The sequence below is a fragment of the Plecotus auritus genome, assembly GCF_963455305.1.
Source record: "Plecotus auritus genome assembly, chromosome: 2".
Lineage (NCBI taxonomy): Eukaryota > Metazoa > Chordata > Mammalia > Chiroptera > Vespertilionidae > Plecotus > Plecotus auritus.
The window spans coordinates 65,531,199-65,553,298 of NC_137771.1; the positions used below are offsets into that span (position 1 = coordinate 65,531,199).

At 44.5% G+C, this 22,100-nt stretch overlaps 2 protein-coding genes across 7 annotated transcripts in view; both read right to left on the bottom strand.

Moving 5' to 3' along the window:
* The window catches only part of DDAH1 (dimethylarginine dimethylaminohydrolase 1), a 183,171-nt gene that overhangs the window by 11,254 nt on the left and 149,817 nt on the right, over positions 1–22,100 (bottom strand). For 2 of the 6 annotated variants that reach the window (XR_013959987.1, XR_013959988.1), the window contains exons 6-7: positions 19,681–21,095; positions 18,114–19,625 (exon numbers count right to left, since the gene is read on the bottom strand). Coding sequence is in view for 4 of the 6 variants with exons in the window: in XM_080657290.1 (XP_080513416.1) it covers positions 20,979–21,095 (117 nt within the window). In the remaining 2 variants the exon portion in view is untranslated. Of the gene's footprint in view, positions 1–18,113; positions 21,096–22,100 lie in introns of those variants that run through there. The other 4 variants (XM_080657291.1, XM_080657289.1, XM_080657290.1 and 1 more) reach the window with 2 other exon arrangements.
* On the bottom strand, positions 11,965–12,183 carry LOC308240931 (microsomal glutathione S-transferase 1-like; the record flags this gene model as incomplete). Its single annotated transcript, XM_080654412.1, has 1 exon — positions 11,965–12,183. The coding sequence occupies one exon, from the start codon at positions 12,181–12,183 to the stop codon at positions 11,965–11,967; it is 219 nt and encodes a 72-aa protein (XP_080510538.1).

Sequence of the window (22,100 nt, forward strand, 5' to 3'; positions counted from 1 at the left end):
GCCACACCCACAAGATGGTGAAGGTGGGGCCTGGATGCAGAGGGCAATGAAGGCGGCAGCCAGGGTGAGCCGCAGTTCAGGAACCTCCGGGAGTGGCGGGGCCAGGCCATCCAGTGCTGCATCCAGTCCCTGAGGCATGCCTGCCGGTGCCACGACGCCAACTGCCTGCAGCCGTCCTGACAGAAGATGAGGTGGGTTGTGCAGCACACCAAGGGCTGCTAGCGCAAGACCAATGGAGGTTGTGGAGTGTGCAACCAGTTCATGGCTCTTTGCTTCTACCATGCCAAACACTGCCAAGAAAACACATGCCCCATTCCCTACTACCTCAACATCAAACAGAAGCTCCACCAGCAGGAGACACAGCACCACCGGCAGCACGCGTAGCTCATGTGCCAGCAGATGCCACCATCAACACCCACACTGTGCCTCAGCCAAGTCTGCCTTCTTCTCCTTCAGCACCACCCTGTCCCCCCACACTGCATCCCAGCACACCCTGGACACCACAGCCCCCGACTCTGCCCCAGACCTCACCTGTGAGCATGTCACTAGCCTGCTTCTCCAGCATGGCCAGAACTCAGCCCCCCACCACAGTTTGCACTGGGAAGCCCACTAACCAGGTGCCAGCCCCTCTGACCCCCGCCCAGTCCCACCTCAGCAGTGGAGGCACCCGGCAGATTGCACGTGAGGCATAGCAGCAGCAGCACCTGTAGTGGGTGAGCACCAACAACGGTATGCCCCTGAGGCACAGTGACCCCCAGAGCCAGATGGCCCCCATGGGCCTGAATGTGACACAACCAGGTCAGTGGGCCTGTTATTCTGCTCCCCGACCCCCCGCAGTGGCAGCCGGCACCCATCCCCCAACAACAGCCAATGTGAGGCATGCCCAGCCCGTGATGTCTATGCAGACCCAAGGTGCAGCCACCTCAGACCATCTCTCCAGGTGCCCTGCAGGACCTGCTGCAGATCCTGAAGTCTCCCAGCTCCCCCAGCAGCAGCACGTGCTCAACATCCTCAGGTCAAACCCTCAGCCGATGGCAACTCTCATCAAATAGCACACGGCCAAATAAATGTCCAGCCAGCTCGGCCTTCAGCTCTAGCCCAGCCTGCTGAACCTGAACGCCATGCAAGCCAGCGGGCCACGACCTGCTGTCCCTCCCCAGCAGCAAGCAGTGGGAGGCCTGAACCCCCAGGGCCAGGCCTTGAACATCATGAACCCGGGGCGCAACCCCAGCATGGCGAGTATGAACCACAGTACAGAGAGATGCCACAGAGCAACTGCAGCAGCAGCAGCAACAACAACAACAGAAAGGCAGCTCTGGCATGGCTGCAGGCCTGGCAGGACACGCCCAGTTCCAGCAGCCTCAGGGACACTGACACTACCCGCAGCCAAGGAGCAGCAGCGGATCCAGCAGGAGATTGGGTCCCAGGCCAGCCAAACCCTGTTAGGCATATTCTGTCCCTTTCCTCTGCCCTCAGTTTCTCCCCTGCACTCAGTACTTTCCTGTTGTCCTCACTTGAGGCACTTGAGGCTCCTGCCCTCTCTTCTGTTTTCCTGTTATTTTCATTTCAGGTGTCACAAGAGAAGCTAAGCAGCCGAGAAAAGCAACGCTAGACCCAGCTTCCTGCAAACACCTGCACCTACATCCGACCCACACAGAGACGTAAATATCCCGCCCTCTTGCTTGCTGAAATGGATATACTGGTGTGTATTAAAAATAAAATTTCTTAAACTCTCAAAACATCTCTTGGCCTATCTCCTGTCAGCACGGACCTAACAAACCCCATGAGCCCCAGCAGCACATGCTCTGAGAACCACAGACCTCACCTCTCTGGCCAGCAGATGGCCACATCCCTCGTAGCCTGGTGAGATCTCTCGCCCCGGTCCAGTCTCCAGATCCCAGTCCCAGCCTCCACATTCCAGCCATCACCACGGATACGCCCCAGCCTTCACCACACCATGTCTCCCCCCAGACTGGTTCTCCCCACCCAGGACTCACAGTCACCATGGCCAGCTCCATAGATCAGGGACACTTGGGGAACCCCGAACATGCAATGCTACCACAGCTAAATACCCCCACAGGAGTTCATTGCCCAGTGAAATGTTGTGGGAGCAGGAGCAGAGGTGGCGCTGCCCAGGAGAGGCCTCGGTGTGGGCCCTTCTGCAGAGGCAGCGGGAGAGGGGGCTGCAAGGTCCCGGTCCCAGTGCTGCCCCTTCCACAAAGGCAGCCACAGAGGCAGTGGTGTGGGCCCGATCCCAGTGCCACGCCTCTGCAGAGGCTGGATGGGGTATGACTTGCTGTGCCTCAACCTCCCACAGCCCCTCCCTCAGTCAGCCTGGCCCCAGATCACCCTCCACCCACCAGTGGGCAGGGGGTGGGGCCAGTGCTAAGAAGTGAGGGGCGAGGGCCGGCAGCCTCAGCGGGTTGATGGGGGCAGTGCCTTCCCATGATCGCCTGGTCACACCTGTAGAGGGAGGCCAGACTGTGGCTTGGGGAGCGGGCCTAAGTCGTCAGTAGGACATCCCCTGAGGGCTCCCGGAATGTGAGAGGGGGGCAGGCCGGTCTGAGGGACCCCACCCCGCTAGTGCACGAATTTTCGTGCACCGGGCCTCTAGTCTCCAATAATAAGGCAGATCAACATTATGAACCCTTTCATATGATGAGAAGAACACAATATCAAAAACACATAACATAATTCCAGAAATATTGGACAAACCCAAATTTTGTAAAATAACTGACCAGGACTCTTTGAAAGTGTCAAGTTCATAGAAGACTGAGAAATTGTTACAGACTGCAGGAGATAAGAAGACATGATAACTAAATGCCATGTGGGATTCTGAATAGGGTCCCAGAACATAAAAGGAACATTAATGGAAAAAATGGTGAAATTCAAATAAGGTCTGTAGTTTAGTTAATACTATTGTACCAATGTTAGTTTCCCATTCTTCCTTTAAAAATATTTTTTATTGATTTTTTTAGAGCAAGGAAGGGAGAGGTAGAGAAACATCAATGCCAAAGTGAAGCATTGACCAGCTGCCTACTGGGGATCGAGCTTACAACCCAGGCATGTGCCCCTGACTGGGAATCAAACCAGCAACCTTTCTGTACACAGGACACCGCTCAACGAACTGAGCCACATGACCAGGGCTAATTTCCCATTCTTGTTACGTATACCATGATCATGTAAGATGTTAACATTAGGGGAATGGGAGGAGGAATATAAGAGAATTTTTTTTTTTTGTATTATTTGGGCCACTTTTCTGCCAAGTCTAAAACTAGTTCAAAATTAAAAAATTAAAAGAAGTCTGACCTATTCCTGTACTGTGCATGTTGGGTTCTGCAACTCTGAAATCACCCCTGAATGGTCAGTTCCTCCAGGCTGAGGTAAGTCAACGTTTTGTTGAAACACTTCACCCAGCTAGGGTTTTACGTTGTCTTTCCTCTTTGCTGGCTCTCCTGACGTGTGGGCAGCACAGATCATGACCACTTTCTGCTAATATCATGCACTTCCCCACATCCTGCTCAGGGTCCATCATCACTGACACCCACACAGGCTTTCTGATAAAAAGCTTTCAGCCCGAATTCTCTAACAGTTTCCCATGTGTTCTGCCTCCCACTCCTACCAGTTCTACCACTCCTCCCTCAGACCCCAGGCCTGGGCCGCTACCCTCCAATCTCTTCCCCTTTCTGGTGAACCAGGCTGCTCCCCACTTCCAATCTGGTCAAGGTCATGGAGGCTTTGGGAGACGACGACACCACACTTCAAATGGCTGTGGGCCACATGAGTGCCGTGTCCAGGCTCTGACAAAAAAAGCCTTGTGATCTGATTTCTGTGCCTACTGCCCAGCCACACATGCAGGAGTTTGCAGTGGGCAGCCCTGCTGTCAGTCTTTCAGCAGGTGGGAGGGAGGGGATGGAGCTCCAAAGGACAGGGCTGGCCTTGTCGATGAGGACCGTTCTGACATTTCCCTTCTTCCCTGATTCTCTGCTTTCATCCTCACATCTCTCCTAAGCAGGGTGGTGTGCTCCCCACAGCCTGCTCTCCCTTTGAAGTGGGTCTGGCAGTTGCAGGGGCTGTAATCACGAGATGGAGTGGGACATACATAAACTCATCCAGGGCAGGGACAGTGCTGGAATCTGAAATCTCTATAAAACCAGAACGGTTGAGTGTGGTAGACTCCCCAAATCAGTTTTTCCAAAACAAAAGGCTTTCTGGAATCCTCCAATTCCCCGTTTCCTAAAGTTTGGGAAGTGGCCCAGGGTTGCCCAAAGAGCCTTTGCAGTCCCTGGGTTTTTAGAACGCCATCCCATGAAGAGACTGGCCAAACAGAGCCAATGGTTGCCTTTCCTTTCAGGTGCCTAGTTCTTGCTCTTTGTTGCCAAAACTGTTCCTGTTTTGGAGAGCTCGAAATTTACAGGCTTCATTATGTATTCAATCAATTTTCAAATCAATATTTATGGAGCTCCTCCCATGTGCCAGGCCAAGCACTGGGGATGTAATGGTGGGAAAAGCCAGGTCCTGTTTTTCCCTAGGAATGAGCTATTCTACAGACCACCTCTGCTGTCTCTGGTGGGAGCAGTTCACTTCCCTGCACGCCAGCCATTTCACTCTGAGCTGCAGAAACCCATGCTCTTTCCTCTGAAACCCGAAAAACCTGTCCCTCAGAGAAGGACTAGAGCGGCAATCAAGATTTCCTTGTATTTGGTGGCCTGCTGGCTGGGATTCAGGTTGGAATAATCCCATACTTGGATCTGGATCTTGGGCTTGTTTTGGACAACAGACAAATGGGTATGAGCTATGATGCTTTAACCAGAGGACCAACCAGTTAATTAGAAGTTTACAGAACTCTCAGGGAAAAGTCCATAGATAAGTGAGTGGCCAAGGATGAGGTCATCCAGGAAGGCAGGTTCCTTCTATCTTGTTGCTTCACCAATTCTGGGGGTTTGCCTTTGTCATCATGGCTGAAATTGCCTCACCAGCCCACAGGAAGTTAGCAAAGAATGAGGAAGGCATTTGACCTATAAGTTGTTCCATCACGTCCAATCAGGTCCCACTGGCTAGAACTTACTCCCATGGCTATAATTAGCTTTAAGGGAGGCTGGGAATGTATACTTCAATGGAGTGGTCATGTGCCAGGTAAAATTTCCAGGGCCTATTACTATAAGGAAGAAGGGGAGCATGGATACGACTGGACAATTACCAGTCTGTGTCGCACACTCCTTTAGTCCTTTCCCCATTGCCCAGATTGTTCTCAAATCTTCATATTATCCACCCTCAAACCTCACTCCCATCTTCCTTAACATGTGGTTCTCTCTGGACTCCTGGACCTGGCCTACTCCAGACTGGTTCTGGTTTTGTTTTTTAAATATATTTTTATTGATTTTAGAGAGAGATGAAGGGAGAGGGATAGAGAAATAGAAACATCGATGAGAAAGAAACATTGATCAACTGCCTCCAGCACTCCCTATACTGGGGCTTGAGCCCCAACCTGGGTATATGCCCCGACTAGGAATTGATCTGGTGGCCTCTTGGTTCATGGTTTGACGCTCAACCACTGAGCCACACTGGCCAGGCCAGACTGGCTCTTTTTGCTCTTCCTTTAAGTCCCTCTTAGGAACTTGCTTGGGGAAGGGGACCTTCTGGTGAAAGAGGGTATCACCAAGAGAGAAACAAGATGTTGACAGCCAAGGTTGGGCCATCCAAGGTCAGATCCACCTATTTTATAGATGTTATAAACCCCTTCTGTACGCCAGCTTAGAGGGCTTACAGGGATAAAACATGTATGGACATATTTCTGGGACATTTCAGGGCTTACAGTTAGGAGAGAAAGCAGCTAAGAATGAGTACTTGAGGGAGGGTCCACATATAAGCTGGATACTGCCATGATTTTATTTTCCTTTTCCTCCTCCACCTCCCCATCTTCAGCCTCTCTAGCATCACTAACATCATTATAACTACCACTTATTGCACACCACCTGTGCCAGGCCCTCTACATGCAACATCTCTTTTACCCTCCACTCCAACCCCAAGAGGTAGGCATCATTTTCTAACTCATAGCTTGAAAAGCTGAGGCACAGAGAGAACCAATTTTATACTGTTGTCATAAGGATTAAATGATGTAATTTAGATAAGGACATCTAGCTCAATGCCTGGAAAGCACACAGTACTCAATATATACACTTCTATTGTTTTAACAGGGGAGGAAACTGGCTTACAGAGGGCATGTGCTTTGCCAGGATTGGTTCCAGAATTTATATATAGGAGGGTTGTAGGGTGGTGATGTGGCTTGGGGTGTTTGGGACTACTAGGGGACTTGTCTTAAAGCTGTGTTTGCAAAAAAAAGCACACCGTGTTAACTTAGCTTGTGTAAGAATACCAAGAATATCAAATTTTTCTAACCTGGTTGCATTCATACTTTACATAAGACCAAGACTATTTCAATTGTTCATTACATTGATGATTACTATCATCATATGGAACAGCTTGAGGTCTGATGGAGATCATGGGTGGCCGAAGCCCCTCCAAGTTGCCTTTTGGTGCCACCACTGTAATGGCCCAAGCTAGTAAAGGGTGGAGCCAGGCTTTGAGAGCAGTCCTGCCTGGAGAGCCCATGTCTTCACTTCTACCCCGTGCCACCTCTGAGAGCTGGCAGAGGTATCACTAACTGCGGTTTGGCTTTCCCCAAGCCTGGCCTCCTGCCTGAGGAATTAGGAGTAGATGAGGTCCCCGTGCATATGTCTGGGGCTCTTTCTGGGGCCACATCACTGTTTCTTACAAAGCAAAGCAGAGACACAGAAACCCGAAAGATAGATTTCTCTTTGGTGCATTTCCTGAAGAACAGAGACTCCTAGCTCATGCAATGAGCTTGGACTGGATCTCTTCACCATTCTCCAAATTCTTCTGGAAACCTGTTTCACAGCATTAGGTCAGACTTCCTGTCAGTCCAGCAAACTGACTGGCTGCGACAGTCTCCATGTAATCAGAATTCTCATTCTCCCCTGGAAGGGCCCACGGTGCTGTCGGGCTCCTCTGGACAGCAGTAATGACACAGCTTTCGCCCAGAGGGGTTCTATAGTGTTTGACAGTTTCTGGATGACTGTGGTGACAGCAGGCAAGGCTGGGGTTTTCCAGACAAAGGCTTCTCAGATCTGAAGAGAATATCAGAGACACCCATTTGTAAAAGCCCGTGTCAGATTCTGATCAGAGCAAAGAATGGATTTTAATGAGCTCTAAGTGAAAAGCAAAGCCAGCCCTGCCCTTGGGGAGATAGATGGCTGGCTCCAGTCTCTCACTCATCGATTCATACATTTACTCCTAGACCACCAATATTTATTGAGCACCTACTATGTGCCAAACACCACCTAAGCACGGGGAATGTGAGGACCTGCACAGATCCGAACTCAGAGATAACTGTCCTCTGTAGAGGACACGGGTGTGTAATGAGACAAGTACTGTATTTTCTTCATATTGGGCCCAAATCTGAGTTTGTTTATTTATTTGCTTTTGCACTTTTCGAACGTCCTGAGCACTTGTTGTGTTAGATGGGAAGGAGGGGTAATACATACACCCAGATCTTAATTAAAATGGGAAAGCAAAGTTAGGAAAACTATGCACTGACATGTAATAATTTTGAAATTTTAATAGGGCACCCGCTTCAATGGGCAGCATAGAATAATGTTGAAGAGCACTGGCCATGCTGCCCAAACTAAACTGGGTTTGAGTGCCGGTGGCACACCCACTAGCAGTGTGGCTTTGTCCAGTGCTGCGATGCCAGGAAAGGTGTTTCTACCCTCAGCCTCTAGGGTGAGAACTACCTGGGCATAAACAACCCAAAAGCAGCGTGCTGACAGGTGCTGTTGCCAAGTGCAATGGTTAGTTTTATGTCACGTTGACTGGGGCACAGAGCGCCCAGATATTTGGGTGAATATTGCTTCTGAGTGTGCCTGTTAGCGTGTTTCTGAATGAGATTAACAGTAGAATGGTAGACTGAGTTAAGCAGATTGTCCTCCCCCATGTGGGCTGAGGGCCTGAATAGAACACAACAGGCTGAGGAAGGAAGAATTCTCTCTCTCTGCCCAATGTCTTTGAGCCGAGACATCTTCTTCTCCTGCCTTCAGACTTGGATTCAGACTGGAACTTACACCGTCGGCTGGCTCTCCAGCTTGCCAACTGCATATCTTGGACTTATCAGCCTCCATAATTGTGTGAGGCAACTCCTTGTATTCTATCTTGTACCTATCTATCATCTGTCTATCTATCATCTGTCTATCTATCTATCTATCTATCTATCTATCTATCTATCATCTATCTATCTATCTATCTATCTATCTATCTATATCTCTATCTACCTACCTACCTATCTAATTAATTCTGTTTCTCTGATGAACCAAGATTATATACCAAGCAATAATGGGAGCCCTTGAAATATCTGGTGCATTGAACAAAAGTGCCCCGGCAGGTTCTTCATGCTTTAGAAGCCTGGGGCACTGAGGACTGCCTCAGACGCCTCCCTTCCTCTGTTCTCTCCCCTCTCCTCTCTTCTTGTCCCCTCCCCTGCCTTCTCCCAGCTCCACCTCTCTCTTCCCTCTTCCTCTCCCTCTCCTCTCCTCTGTTCCACCCCCTTTCTCTGTTTCTTGCCTTCCCCACCTACTTCCAGCTCTCATTATTCTTAGATCCTTGTCTTTCCCTTAAAACACAGGTTACAGGTTAGGGCCAGATGGGCGTATTTCACACGAAGAGGTGAATAATTAACAAGAATTAAAGTGTTGCCACCCTACAGCAGGGCTGGTGATTTCTTTTTTTCAGCAAGGGAACAAATCATTAGAGAAAGAGCTGATGCCCTATGGGAGAAGATGTGGACATGGGACGAGGAGTGGGTGGTAGGGGCTTAGTTTCCTGGCCATGAAGCCTTTGTCCAGATTCCAGCGTGGATGGATCTTAAATGCCCTTGCAGGGACTTTGACTCCATTTCTGGTTTCAGCCAAAGACAGAGAGGCCAGGCCACAGAATCTGCCCAAGCCAGGTCCACAGCCAGGTAGGTCTCCGGGAGGCTAGGGTTACCTAGGGTCACATGTAGGCTACAGGCCACCAAGTCAACAGCCACAGCATTCTTAGGTCCCCGCATCTCCGCGCCAAAAGGCCTCATGAGAAAACGTAGATGACCACCTGAGGGCGCTGTTACTCCACAATTTTTTTCTGTAAAACCTGCAGTCAGCTAACAAGGGTGTCTAGGTTTCCTTTGTTTTGGGGGGCGCAACCAAAGGATCCCTCTGGGAAAGAGGGGTAACACATATTCCCAGATCTTAATTAATATGGAAAAGCAGAGGTAGGAAAACTATACATTGACATATAATAATTTTGAAATTTTAACAGGGTACTCGCTTCAATGGGCAGCATAGAATAATGTTGAAGAGCACTGGCCACGCTGCCCAAATTAACCAGGTTTGAGTCCCGGCGGCACACCCACTAGCAGTGTGGCTTTGTCTAGTGACTGAGTCTCTCTGGGCTTCAGCTTTGTCATCTGCTTCATAGAGCACTTGTGAGGGTTACAGGGAGGAGGCTAGGTTCATAAAGCTAAAAAAAGCCATAATATTAAATTCTATTTCCCAAATTATTGAAGAGACCAAGAAGGTACCAGCTGCTTGCCAACCAAATGGAGGGGCGGGGTGGGGGGAGAGGCTGGCGTTCAAAGCTGTACAATTGGCTGAAATGGAAGGAGTATTTAGACAGAAGGGTTGGACAGGTCAGGCCACGCAAAGAACACGCCACCACAAAGGCTGCTTTTCCCTCCTTTTGTTCAATGCACCTGTGTCAATCCCTGCAGGGGTGCTGCACTCAGAGGCTTGCCTGGCCGAGGACCAGCTTCTCTTAATGTTACTCTCAACCCTGTCATTCTGAGCACAGTTCACCCTCATGTCTTTTTGCTTATTCAGACTGCTGCTCACCCCAGCTAGAAGAGCAAACTGAAGGCCAAAGTGTAATACAGGATTTGGGAACTTGAGAAGAAAGCAACAATGACCAGTTAGCAAATTATTATACAGGCCGTGTGGACTCCACGTTGACAAAACGGGGGACTTGGTATGTGTGGTAATTGTGCGCACATGAGTTGAGTTTTAGAAAACATATAAAAGAAACATTATTTCCTTTTAAAAAAAAAGACGGCAAGAAGCATTTGTCAGCAATTATTATGCAGCACTATTTCAAGGGTTGGGCTCTGTCAATGTGTTTTAACCGCTAAAGGAAAGGAAATCTAATTGGGCCTAAGGTAGTTGTAAGAGTGGCAGCTTATGAGTTTTGTACTGACAGGTGCTGGTGAAAAGCTGATTAATCCCATTCAAGAATATAATAGGCTATGTTTGTATAGCACTGCATAGGGTACCAAGCACTTTTACATAAACTCTCTCATTTGATGTTCCCAACCACTCTTTGAGATATGAAGAGGACAAAGAGAATTATTATTGTCATTAAGAAAAACAGCTTGATTGAGATATAATTCATATACCAAACAACCCACCATTTAAAGTGTAAAATTCTATGCTTTTAAGCAAATGCACAGATATATGCAACCACCACCACAACTGATTTTAAAATATTTTTGTCAGATCAAAAAGAAACCCCTTATCCTTTAGCTACCACTCCCTCTATTCTCCCTGTTCCCTTCTCCCCCTACTCTTGACCCTAAACAGCCATGAATCCACTTTCTGTCTCTACAGATTTGCCTATTCTGAGCAATTAACATAACTAAATTAATATAACATATGGTCTTTCACTTAGCATAATGTTTTCAAGGTTCTATTATATTGTAGCATATGTGAGTATTCTATTCCCTTTTATGGCTGAATAATGTTCCATTGTATAGAGATAGCATATTCATCAGTTGGCATACATTTGAGTTGCTTCCACCTTTTGTTTACTTTGAATAATGCTTCTATAAACATTAACATACAAGTTTTTTTGTGTGCTGACACATGCTTTCTTTTCTCCTGTGTAGCTACCTAGGAGTGGAATTGCCAGGTCATATGGTAACTCAGTATTTAAATGTTTGAGGAACTCCAGGACTGTTTTTCAAAGTGGCAGCATTTCCATTTCTATCAGCAGTGTGGAAGGGTTATGACTTCTCCACATCCTTGTCACTGCTTATTATTATCTGACTTTTTCATTCTAGTCATTCTAATGGCTGTGAAATATCTCACTGTGATTTTGATTTGCACATCTCTGATCTGATGACTAATGAGATCAAACAGCTTTTCTTGTGTTTATCTACTATTTGAATATCTTCTTTGCATATATGGAAAGGATCTTCAGATCCTTTGCCCATTTAAAATTTGTATTTGTCTTTTTTATTACTGAGTTGTAAGTCCTTTTTTTTATTCTTTAAATTCTTTATTTCATGCACCCATTTCAGCAATATTGAAATAGGTTTCTCATACATGCACTCATTCCTTTTATAGATTTAAAATATGAAATGGTGAATGAATATTACAAATTATAATAAAAATTTATAACAAAGTACTTTTAGAATGAGACTATAGATTTAAGAATTACCTTAAAGTTCTAGCGCAAATATAACACAAGAATAAAGGACATTGGTGATATTTAAATTCAGACTAGGTTTCCCCCATCTTAATTTCTCTGCTCCCTTCCACTTAAAATCTTAAAAAGTATTCATTTTAAGTTGGAAGTACAGAATTCTTAGAAAATAATAGGGCGATGAGTTGTATGATTCTCCTTACAGGTAGAATCTAGTCGTCAGCAATCTGCAAACCATTGAAAAAGTAACTCCATATCCAACAACAAAAAAAACCAAAGCATGATTTGGCTGGGCAAAGGGTAACAAATATGAAATTGTGTGGTAGATTTGTGCTCCAATGAAGGATAGCTGAGAGCGATCTGGACCACTTAAAAATACAGAATGCCAATACCAAGAAATGGCACACTATTTTCAAGGTTATTCAGGTGGGCCCTTCATACGCGTTCTACTCTATCATCAACCCGAAGGTACTTCTTGGCATTTTCTCCTTTGCTGAAGCTTGCATAGTCTTCTGGGTTGGCAAAAACCTTTCTTGTCATTCTATAGAATGCAGTTGCAGTTCCCATAAACACCATTTCTGAAAGAACAATTGCTGTATAGGAGGCAAATGCCATGAATACCTCATTTTCCATTAGCTGGGCAAGGTCAACCATTTTTTCAACTTTGACCGTGGATCCGGTGGATTGCAGTAGGAGCAAAGCTGCAAACCTGTCCCGGCAGGCGGTGGCTGAATTGGGGGCACTTTCCGAGTTGTAAGTGTTCTTTGTGTATTCAAGACACAATACCTTGTCAGATGTATCACTTGCTAGTACTTTTTCCTATTTGGTTCATTGTCTATTAACTTTTTGGATAATTCCCTTTGAAGGATAAAAAATTTTCAGTTCTTATGGCCAATTTCCAGAGACTTTAAATGTTTTTATTTTTAAAGTAATCTTCAGCAGTTTTGTTGGGAAGCCAGTCCACAGATCTTCTCACACTGTCATGCTGGACATGGAACCCTTATTACTATTATTTAATAGATGAGAACAATGTTCATATATTTGGGATACTGGGGGTAGCATTGGAGAAAGGAAAGTCAGCCAGGATCAAAACAGTACAAATGCCTAATCATAGAATTTCAGGTGGTGAAGGACATTAGATGTTACCCATACCAGATTTTACTGGATAAAGCAATATTTCTACAATCATTTTTAGATGTGGTCCTTCAGTATCTACTTGAACACTACCAGAAATGAGGAACTCACTACTATTAGTTTAGATTAAACATGAGCCCCATGAGCAACAAAGCTATGTAAAAACCCAAACAGCATGCACCTAGCAAGGGCTGCTGAATATACAAACAAAAGGGGAAACAGAGAAAATAGGTTCTTTGGAATCCTAAACAATCTATGTCACCAGCAGGTCATGGGCATGCTGCAATAGGCCAACTAACTGTTTTTGAACACCAGGTGCCCAAGAGACTGCTCTAATTTTAGAATTAACATAGTGCTTACTAAAGAGGTCCAGGACTCATGGGTCTGGAATGTGATGTTCTTTCACCCTCGGGCTCATGTCTTATTGTTGAGTCTGCTCCAATCATTTCCTGACATTGAGAGAGGGAGAACCAGACCACAGAGCTGGCATGTGCCTGAGGAATTGGCCAAGAAATAGAAAGTAAATGCCCTTGAAAGACAGAGTTGGTGGTGGCCACTCTCTGATGAGCTTGTTTTTGTGGTGGCATGGTGCGGATGAGCCTCTGCCCATTTTATTTTTTAAAATATATTTTTTTTATTTATTTCAGAGAGGAAGGGAGACAGAGATAGAAACACCAATGATGAGAGAGTATCATTGATCGGCTGCTTCCTGCACGTTCCACACTGGGGATCAAGCCCACAACCGGGAATCAAATAGTGACTTCCTGGTTCATAGGACGATACTCAACCACTGAGCCACGCCAGCTGGGCGAGCCTCTGCTCAATCTAGAGCCTGTCTCTGCCCTTGGACCCAGGAGGCTGAGTGAGCAGGGGACATCATCGAGGCCCGGTCACTAGCCAGTGTGCAGGTGTGGTCTGTCTGAGGGGAGTACCAGCAGATCAGAGAGTAAAAGAGAGGCTGGGACACTGCTTCTTGGCTCTGGAACCTAATCTTCGGCTGGAGCTATGGCCCCTGCCCTGTCCCAAATCTAGTAGCACAATCTCCTGTCCTTGTCCTGTTGGGCCTAGGAATGCTGCGGACAGCTGATTTCTGGGTGTCTCACCATCTCTTAGTTTGTACCCTTAATACCCATACCGTGGAAATCGACCTTCACGGAAATCTCTTTATTTGATTCAAGTGGGGGCGAATTCTATTTCCTATGACAGATTCCTTGTTACCACCTTGCCATGGTATCAATGTTCCTCCCATCTCCTCCAATGATTATCAGGCAAGCAAGCAAGCCCATCATGCTGTCCTAGTGCTAACTCTCAGGGACCTCATATGCTCCTCTGAGTCTCAGATAAACAAAAGAGATGACTTGGTTCATAGCCCACCCTAGAGTTTCAAGCCTGTGTTGGATGCATGAATCTGTTTGTTCCACAAGCTTCTTCCAGCTAACATTTCTACAGAGCTCAAATGTTACGTGGAATCAAATTTTGTTTGGTTCCCGAACTTTCCTTGTATCAGTGTGAGATACGCAGTTTGTATCTTTATGGAATAGTGGGCAATTTCAACACACAGCACATGGTATCCTAGTTTAATTTCAAGCAGTTTTCCTGAGTTCTGTCCCCAAATCTGAGCTAATCAAAGTTTCCTTGTCCCTGAGCAGGAGCTTAGAATATTATTTTTAAAAAAGTTTAAGCATGGGAAAAAGCAAACTGCCTTCTAAGGTCTGTGTTAATTCACCCAAGCTTGCTCTTTGTATTCTTAGCCAAATGACTAAACCTTCTGTTTATAAATAGAGGGGTCTTCCCAAGACCTAGGGACCCATCAGGTCACAAGCCAGCCCAGGCTATATTTTTACCAAGTGGTTCGCTGGCATACTAGTTTGAATTTTTTATTTATAGTGACAGCAACATATTTGGCGCTTGCATGTTCTCCTTAACGCCTGATAACCCCAGTATCTCATGCTAAAAGTGGCTTAGCTTTCCCTGATTTAGAAATGAGAGTTTGGAGGGGGAGGGTGGTAGGAAACACTCCAATTTGCCAACAGCGTACTAATGGAAGTGTGTCCTTGGAGCACCCTGTCGGCTACCCAGGAAACCCGTGAATTCTCGGTGGAAGTTGTCAGGCCAGCTTGGAGGCATCAATGATGAAAACCTCGAGTTATTTCTGGAGTAGGTGATAGATGTTTCAAACAGCAGAGGACACTTTGATGGGATCCAGGCTCGATGTGATAGGAGTTAATGAGGATAATGATGATGATAATGATATTTACATTATCCCTTTCTTTTAAAGAACCTTTCTGTCCTTTTATCTTTTTTGCGTTGAAAATGTCCCGTGGGAAGAGGGGAAGGTGTTATTAAACTGTTTTTTTAGGAGAGAGAATAGAGAGAGAGTTAATCACCCAGCTTTCAGGTTCCATTTGGGTGGTGAGAGGAGATGTTTAAATGACACATGAAACTTGGAGAAATTAATCTTAAGAGAAGCACCAGTCTCAATTCCCATTCCTCCAGTACAATGCTCCATGCCAAGCTCCAGGTAATATCCCTTCCTGACCCAAGTCCTCAGGGGATCCTCACAGACTGCCAAGTTCAGTCTACCTCAGCAGGCGCAGCCCTGAACATTCCCACCTACGTGACCTCACTATGCTCTTCTATTTTCCCATGTTTCAGCCAAACAAATCCACTTGCTCGCCCCTACCATCTGCTCTGAGCACCCCATTCTCCTTTCATAATGTTCATCGCATTTGCAGTAACTTGTTTCATTTGTCTTCCTGTTTGGATGAAAATTCCAGGACAGCAGGGACTGTCACCATTGTATCCCCAGGGCATAACAGACTTAACTGGCACACCCAGTAGGTGCTTCTGAAGTGCACACCCACCTCCATGCCTTTGCTCATGCTGCTCCCTCAGCCTCCAATGCCTGCACTCCCATCTCTGCCTGTTGAACCCAGAGCTGTCCTTCCAAGCTCAGATCCAACCCAGAGTCCTCTCTGGGAACCACCATGCCACTGTTCCTTTCAGTTCTTTCTTTCTTTTTTTTAAAAATATACTTTATTGATTTTTTACAGAGAGGAAGAGAGCAGGACAGAGAGCTAGAAACATTGATGAGAGAGAAACATTGATGAGCTGCCTCCTGCACACCCCCTACTGGGGATGTGCCCGAAACCAAGGTACATGCCCTTGAACAGAATTGAACCTGGGACCCTACAGTCCGCAGGCCAGCGCTCTATCCACTGAGCCAAACCAGTTAGGGCTCCTTTCAGTTCTTACCTTACTTCCAGCTGTGTCATAATCATTTGTGCACACGCGTAGTCTTCCTTCCCTGCTCCTCCCCAACTGTCAGCTCTTGAAAGGCAGGAGCTGTATCAGGCACCTGGCACAGTGTGAGCACGTTAGACTTGTGTTCACTTGTCTGGAAGTATTGCTGGCCAGCATTCTCCATTCAGGAAAATTCCCATTTCCAGAGTCTGCAGCTCATCACGAAAGGGAATTTTTCTCATGCTTATCTTCCTCCATTCTTCTGGGAACCCTGCCAACTCTCCCTGTAAAAAGTGTCTCCCATCTCTTTGAGAAGCACTCTGGCACTTAGGTGGAGGGTTGCATTTCCTACTGGGGCCCAGGGCAAGTTTGCAGGAATAGCCACTGGCATTATTTAGCTTCATCACCCATATCAATGACAACCTAAGTACAGGAGAACTAATCAGTGCAACCTCAACTGAGAAGGTGACATGAAATCAATGACCTCTCCAAGGAATTTAGTACTGGTCTATGCTTCTGGTGAGCATTTGCACACACCATTCAGTTACAATAAGAAGACACCAGATTGGACTAACTCTGGGTATGTGTGAAACCTTATAAGCAACACATTTTTTTTGGCAGCTTAAAGACGGCCCCCCTGTCCCCTCTCCCCCAGCTACTAGCAATGTGGGCATACCAAACATCTGTGATATAACACTCCATAAAATTAGAAAGAGCTTCACCAACTGTATCATGGAATATTCAGGGCTGTTAAAATTGATGGAGATCTGTGTTTGTTGACATGGAAAGGTGCCCACAACATATTGGTAAATGAAGAAAGAAGGCTATAAAACAGCATAATTATGTAAAATTATTACATATTTATACCTACATTTATTCATAAATGTGTGGATATTCTCTAAAATGTTAATAGTAGCTACCTCTAGGTGATGAAATGTTGAGTAATTTTTTCTTTACTTTTGTTTTTATAATTTCTTCTGTATTGTTTGAATTTTATTTTTACAGTGAGCAGTTATTTCTACAATCAGAAAAAGAAAACAAAGCTACTTTCAGTTAGAAAAACATTATTGAAAATAAAAAGGCCTCATTAAAAAATCTTCACATTTCCTTTTGTTGTATCCCATTTGTTTATTTTTTCTTTTGTTTCTTTTGCTTGAGGGGTTATATAAGGAAAAATATTGCTGAGAGAAATGTCAGAGATTTTACTGCCTATGTTTTCTTCTAGGAGTTTTATGATTTTGAGTCTAACATTTAAGTGTTTAATCCATTTTTAGTTTATTCTTGGGTATAGTGTAAGAAAGTGGTCTAGTTTTATTTTTTGCATGTATCTGTCCAACTTTCCCCACACCATTTATTGAATAGACAGTCTTTACCCCATTGTATGTTTTTTGCCTTTTTTATCATACCATATAATTTCACTTATGTGAGGAATCTAAAAAGCCGAACAGACAAGATAGAAACAGACTTATAGATACAGAGAACAGACTGATGGTTGCCAGAGGGGAGTGGGTTAGGGGGACTGGGTGAAAAAGGTGAAGGGATAGAGAAGTACAAATTGGTAGTTGCAAAATAGTCACGAGACTGTAGAGTACAGCACAGAAAATATAGTCAATAATACTGTAATGACTATGTATGGTGCCAGGTGGATACTGGAAATACCGGGGGGAAACACTTTGTAAAGTATATAATTGTTTAACTACTACGCTTTACACCTGAAACTAATGTAAAATAATGTTGAATGTCAACTGTAATTAAAAAATAAAATTTAAATTAAAAAATATTCACATTTCCTAAAAGATGCTTACTGTAAATCAACCAATCAAAAAACAAATAAACTCTTGTATGAGAGAAGAAGCAAATTGTTTAACTGCCTCCATATCTGAGCCATGTAATGTTCTGACCACAGTTAGGGGTCAAAGGAACAAGGGAAGTTTCTCTAAGCAGGAGCAGGTATGAAATCAAGCTCTCCTGACCTGGCATGGAGAACATGCACACTTTTTAAGTGCCTGAAAATATAAAGTATCTCTTAAAATACCATTTTAATTGAAGCTACTGATGGCAGTTGATTTATAGGCATAGTATTTCTAATTCTGTAGCTTATAAGAGAATAAAAAGGACTTCCCATCTCTGATAGCAAAGAAATGATGACTTAATTCACCATAGCAGTCTCTGTTAAAAAAAAAAAAAGAGAGAGAGAGAGACAGACATACTTGCTGATCACAGCACAACTGACACTTTATTCCATTGTAACTGGTACACTTGTAGGATCAGGACAGCAAGAGACTAAAATCAGTGCAGAACTTCTCTGGACTAAAGGGCCATGAAGGCATTACTGGTTTTGGCACACAGAGTGGATAACCATACATTGGCTGGAACAAGGTGGTCAGTACAATGAAATGCATAAACCCAACACCATGTGAAAATTGTCTGAGTTCTGTAGAATGTTAGAGTAAATAATCACCACGACTAACATGCAGCTCTAGATACATCACAGTATTCATCTACAGACTATTGTCTCCCCTTAGAGATAAAGACAGGGCTGTAGCAATCCATCTGTTCACAGTAGCTTAAAAGAGCAATCAATATATACTAGCGAGATCTGCCTGTTGATTTCTATAGCAATCCATCTTAGTTGAAGAAATAATGCTAAATAATGTACTTTCTCTATATTGTCCTTATTAAACTGAATCTTACTGACCAAATAACTCAACTTTTACTTACTTAAATACAATTACTAATGTCTTTATAATGTCAAAAAGCAGTTACTGTTAGTTTAGCTATCCCTATAAATCACAATAGACAAGAGGTTATCTTTCTCCTTCAAAGGTAACATTAAGCTGATGAGAACATAAGAAAAGTAACACTAGTATGCTGCAGGTATTTTAGATTTTCACATCCTATCATAGGTAGTCTAAAGAAGCCAGCCTTGTCTGTGACACAGCTGTGCAGAATAAGATTCTGAAGAGGCACACAGATTCTACGGTGTTTCTTGAGACAAAGTGAAGGAAAGAGGGAAAGTAGCAAAGGAAAGGAAAAGTGAAAACAGTCTTAGTTGGACAAATTAATCAAAAGGGAAATCTATTCCTTTGCAAGTGACTAGACATAATAGAGAATAGTTCTTTAATTTGGGATAATACAAATAGACATTGAAGATTATGTGCCAGTTTGCTTTAATATTAAGCCTGCACCAGCTGATTGTGCTAGTTTTTCCATGGTTGTTTTTGAGATGTTGACCTTTCCCAAGGGGATTTCTGCTTTTGCCAACATAAAGGGCAACCATAACTGCTGAGGATAATTTTTCTTGATTAACTTGGGCATGTGGATAACATTCATTCTCTCTCTGGTAAAAACATATTATTCACTCATGATAAGACAGTTGGAAATGTGACATTGACCAAGGTATGGTTTAATCATAGGATGTATATAATTAGATATTTGTATGCGAAATGAATTTTAAAGTGAAGCAACAAGGAGGAGAAGGAATTTCTTCCAATCTGGCAAAAAGTCATCAAATAAATGAAAAAGACAGAGAGTGGTTAAGGATGTTTTGGGTTCATCCCCATTTGCTAAGGGGGAGATGAAAGGAATGAAGGTAATTCTCTTTTGATCATTAAACATATGGAATGTCTGATTACACACACATAGGTGAGCAGAGCAAGTCTTGAAGTCCCATTTCTCAATCTCCCTGATTCTTACTCTTAAACAACAAGCCGCAGGCACTACAGGAAAGGTGGTGATGACTAGAAAATTCAGTAACATGCCTGGATCAGCCACCCTTCCTTGGAAAGTACCATTTTCCTGGCCTGCCAACAGGCTGATTCTTTCAGGCTTAAATGACAATGATCTCTCCCTTCACTGTGGCATTGTTTTACGTAAGAGCTCCCTGTCAGTTCAAGGTTGTGTACTTTAAAGGCTAGAGAGGAAAGCAGTTTTAATTGAATTCCACAGTAAATGTTCATGGATATTTCAAAGAATTGCCCATTGTCAGCAGCTGGTCTCAAGTACCCAGCCTATCACTTCCTGAACATGCTTCATCTAGCTCACACAGACATCAAGAATCAATGTTAGATGGGATGTCTGTTTGGAAAGAAATTATTTTGTAGGCCAGGATAATTGCCGGTGGTAGAAGGACAGTAATAGGATGAATCACAATAGAGGGAAGTGGTGGGCTGGAATGAGCTGAAGAGAAAATAAGACTATTCTTCAGGGTCTATATATGGCCAGTAATGAAGCAAAAATTCATGGAATGTGACTTAAAGACTTTCTAAGATGTTATACCCCTGGGGTATTTCCAAGCTTCTTGATCTACGATTCCCTAGCAACCATCTGGTGCTGAATTTACCTTCATAGGTGTGGTGCCCTACTTCTTGTGGAATTTAGATCTCTGGGGAAACCCCGTCAGGATGTGCCTCTGTGCTGTTAACTCACCTCCAAACAGCTGTGATCACAGTTCTGCTGAGGGATCCATTTGCCCTTCTGAGGGAGAGTGGAAGATGTAGCCATGAGGCAGAGGAGACAGGCAACAGACAGGGTGAACTTGCAGGAAGGTACCCAGAAGGCAGGACTCCTGATTTTACCCAAGGTCAAGGTGAGTGTGATAGATGTAAGAAAAGCAAAAGAAAGTAATGGAAAAAAGTCTTCAGAGTTTGCTAGAAAAAAGGAGGAAAGAAGGAGAATCCATGGACCAGGGAACCAAAGATGATTAATGATAAATCCCAGCTTATCAGACTAAGAAGACATTCTTCTGCGTATACTGTATTGGCAACTAAATGATTTTCACACTGATAATACAAATACTGAGTGTTTCCCTATAGTCATTAATCACTCCGACAATTCATTTGCTCTATAATTTCTAGGTTGCTTAACTCTTTTAGCAAATCCAGTCTGGGTACCACCATGAGGGGATGGAGGAGAAGGTACAGAATGAAACAATGAAACAATTAAAACTGAACTTCTGTGAACCAGAGTTAGTAGCACAGTGGCACAGTAGATTGTCAATGAAAACGACAAGAGTGGGGACAGCTGTTGGCCTTGTGAGTGCAGGATTGCCAGCTGCAGGGAGGGACTGCCACTCAGGAGTCTACCTTCTTGTTAATTAAAACCGAGCAGCAGGTGAGCAGCCCATCCACCTTTTCCAGTTCAGATTGGCTCACGGGGATCAGCATGTAGTCCTTCAGCTTCTCATAAACCTACAGCACGAATCAAGCAAAGGGAGAGAAGAAGGATTATGTTTCTGCTTCTGTCTTGTCACCTGCTCCACACCTGGTGCAGAAAATTAATTTGGTTGTGAATGTAGGCTTTTCACCCATCTAACCCAAGATGTGCAGACCACATGGGTGCCCACAGCCATACCCAGAGAGCTGGGAGCTTTGGTTAACCACTAGGAGCTTTGGTTAACCTCAAACCCAGAGATGTGTCAGAATGTGGTTGGTACTAGAGATATTGTCATTGCTAGATTCAATGATATGTGAAAGGCAGTGGCCATGTTTTCAGTCTGAGTATTACTCTCTCTCTCCACACTTTAAAACCCTTATAACCTTACTTTAATGTTTCTTTCCTCACCAATACCACTGGGAAAAACTGGAGAAAATATCATTTATGTGAAGCATTTCAGGTCAAACTGCTTTTAAATTACAGGTGTGAATTTTACAGCATCTTTTGACACTCATAGAAAGCATGTGTCAAAACTTCAAATTAACAGTCCATACATTTTTCTCTGATGATCAAATAAAGCACATTAAAAACAACAACAACAATAACAACACAAAATCAAATGAAAACACACTGCCTGACAACAATCAATCATACGTCTTCAGGATGCACTTTGTTCCTTAAAATTCAGACAGTGGCTAAGAGGGTGGGAGCCGGACAGAGTTGGATTCTAAACCCAGTTCTGTCAATTTACTACCTAAAGTGTGACTTAAGCCAGGTGACATTCCTCTGAGCCTGGGATTACTTCTTTTCAGATTGGGGTAAGAACAGCGCCTTCACAGGGCTACAAGGCAGTGCATGTAGCATGCTCGGCACAGTGCCTGGCACAGGGAAGCCCTCAGTACACAAGGATGTTATCTTTCTCAGTGATGACAAAGGCTAAATTCAGAAGTAGTTAATGGTCATCTAGTTGTCAGGTGATCAGTGTGGCTGAAAGGCATAAAGGATCCAGAGCTGGGAAACTCCAAGTGAATCTGGGATAC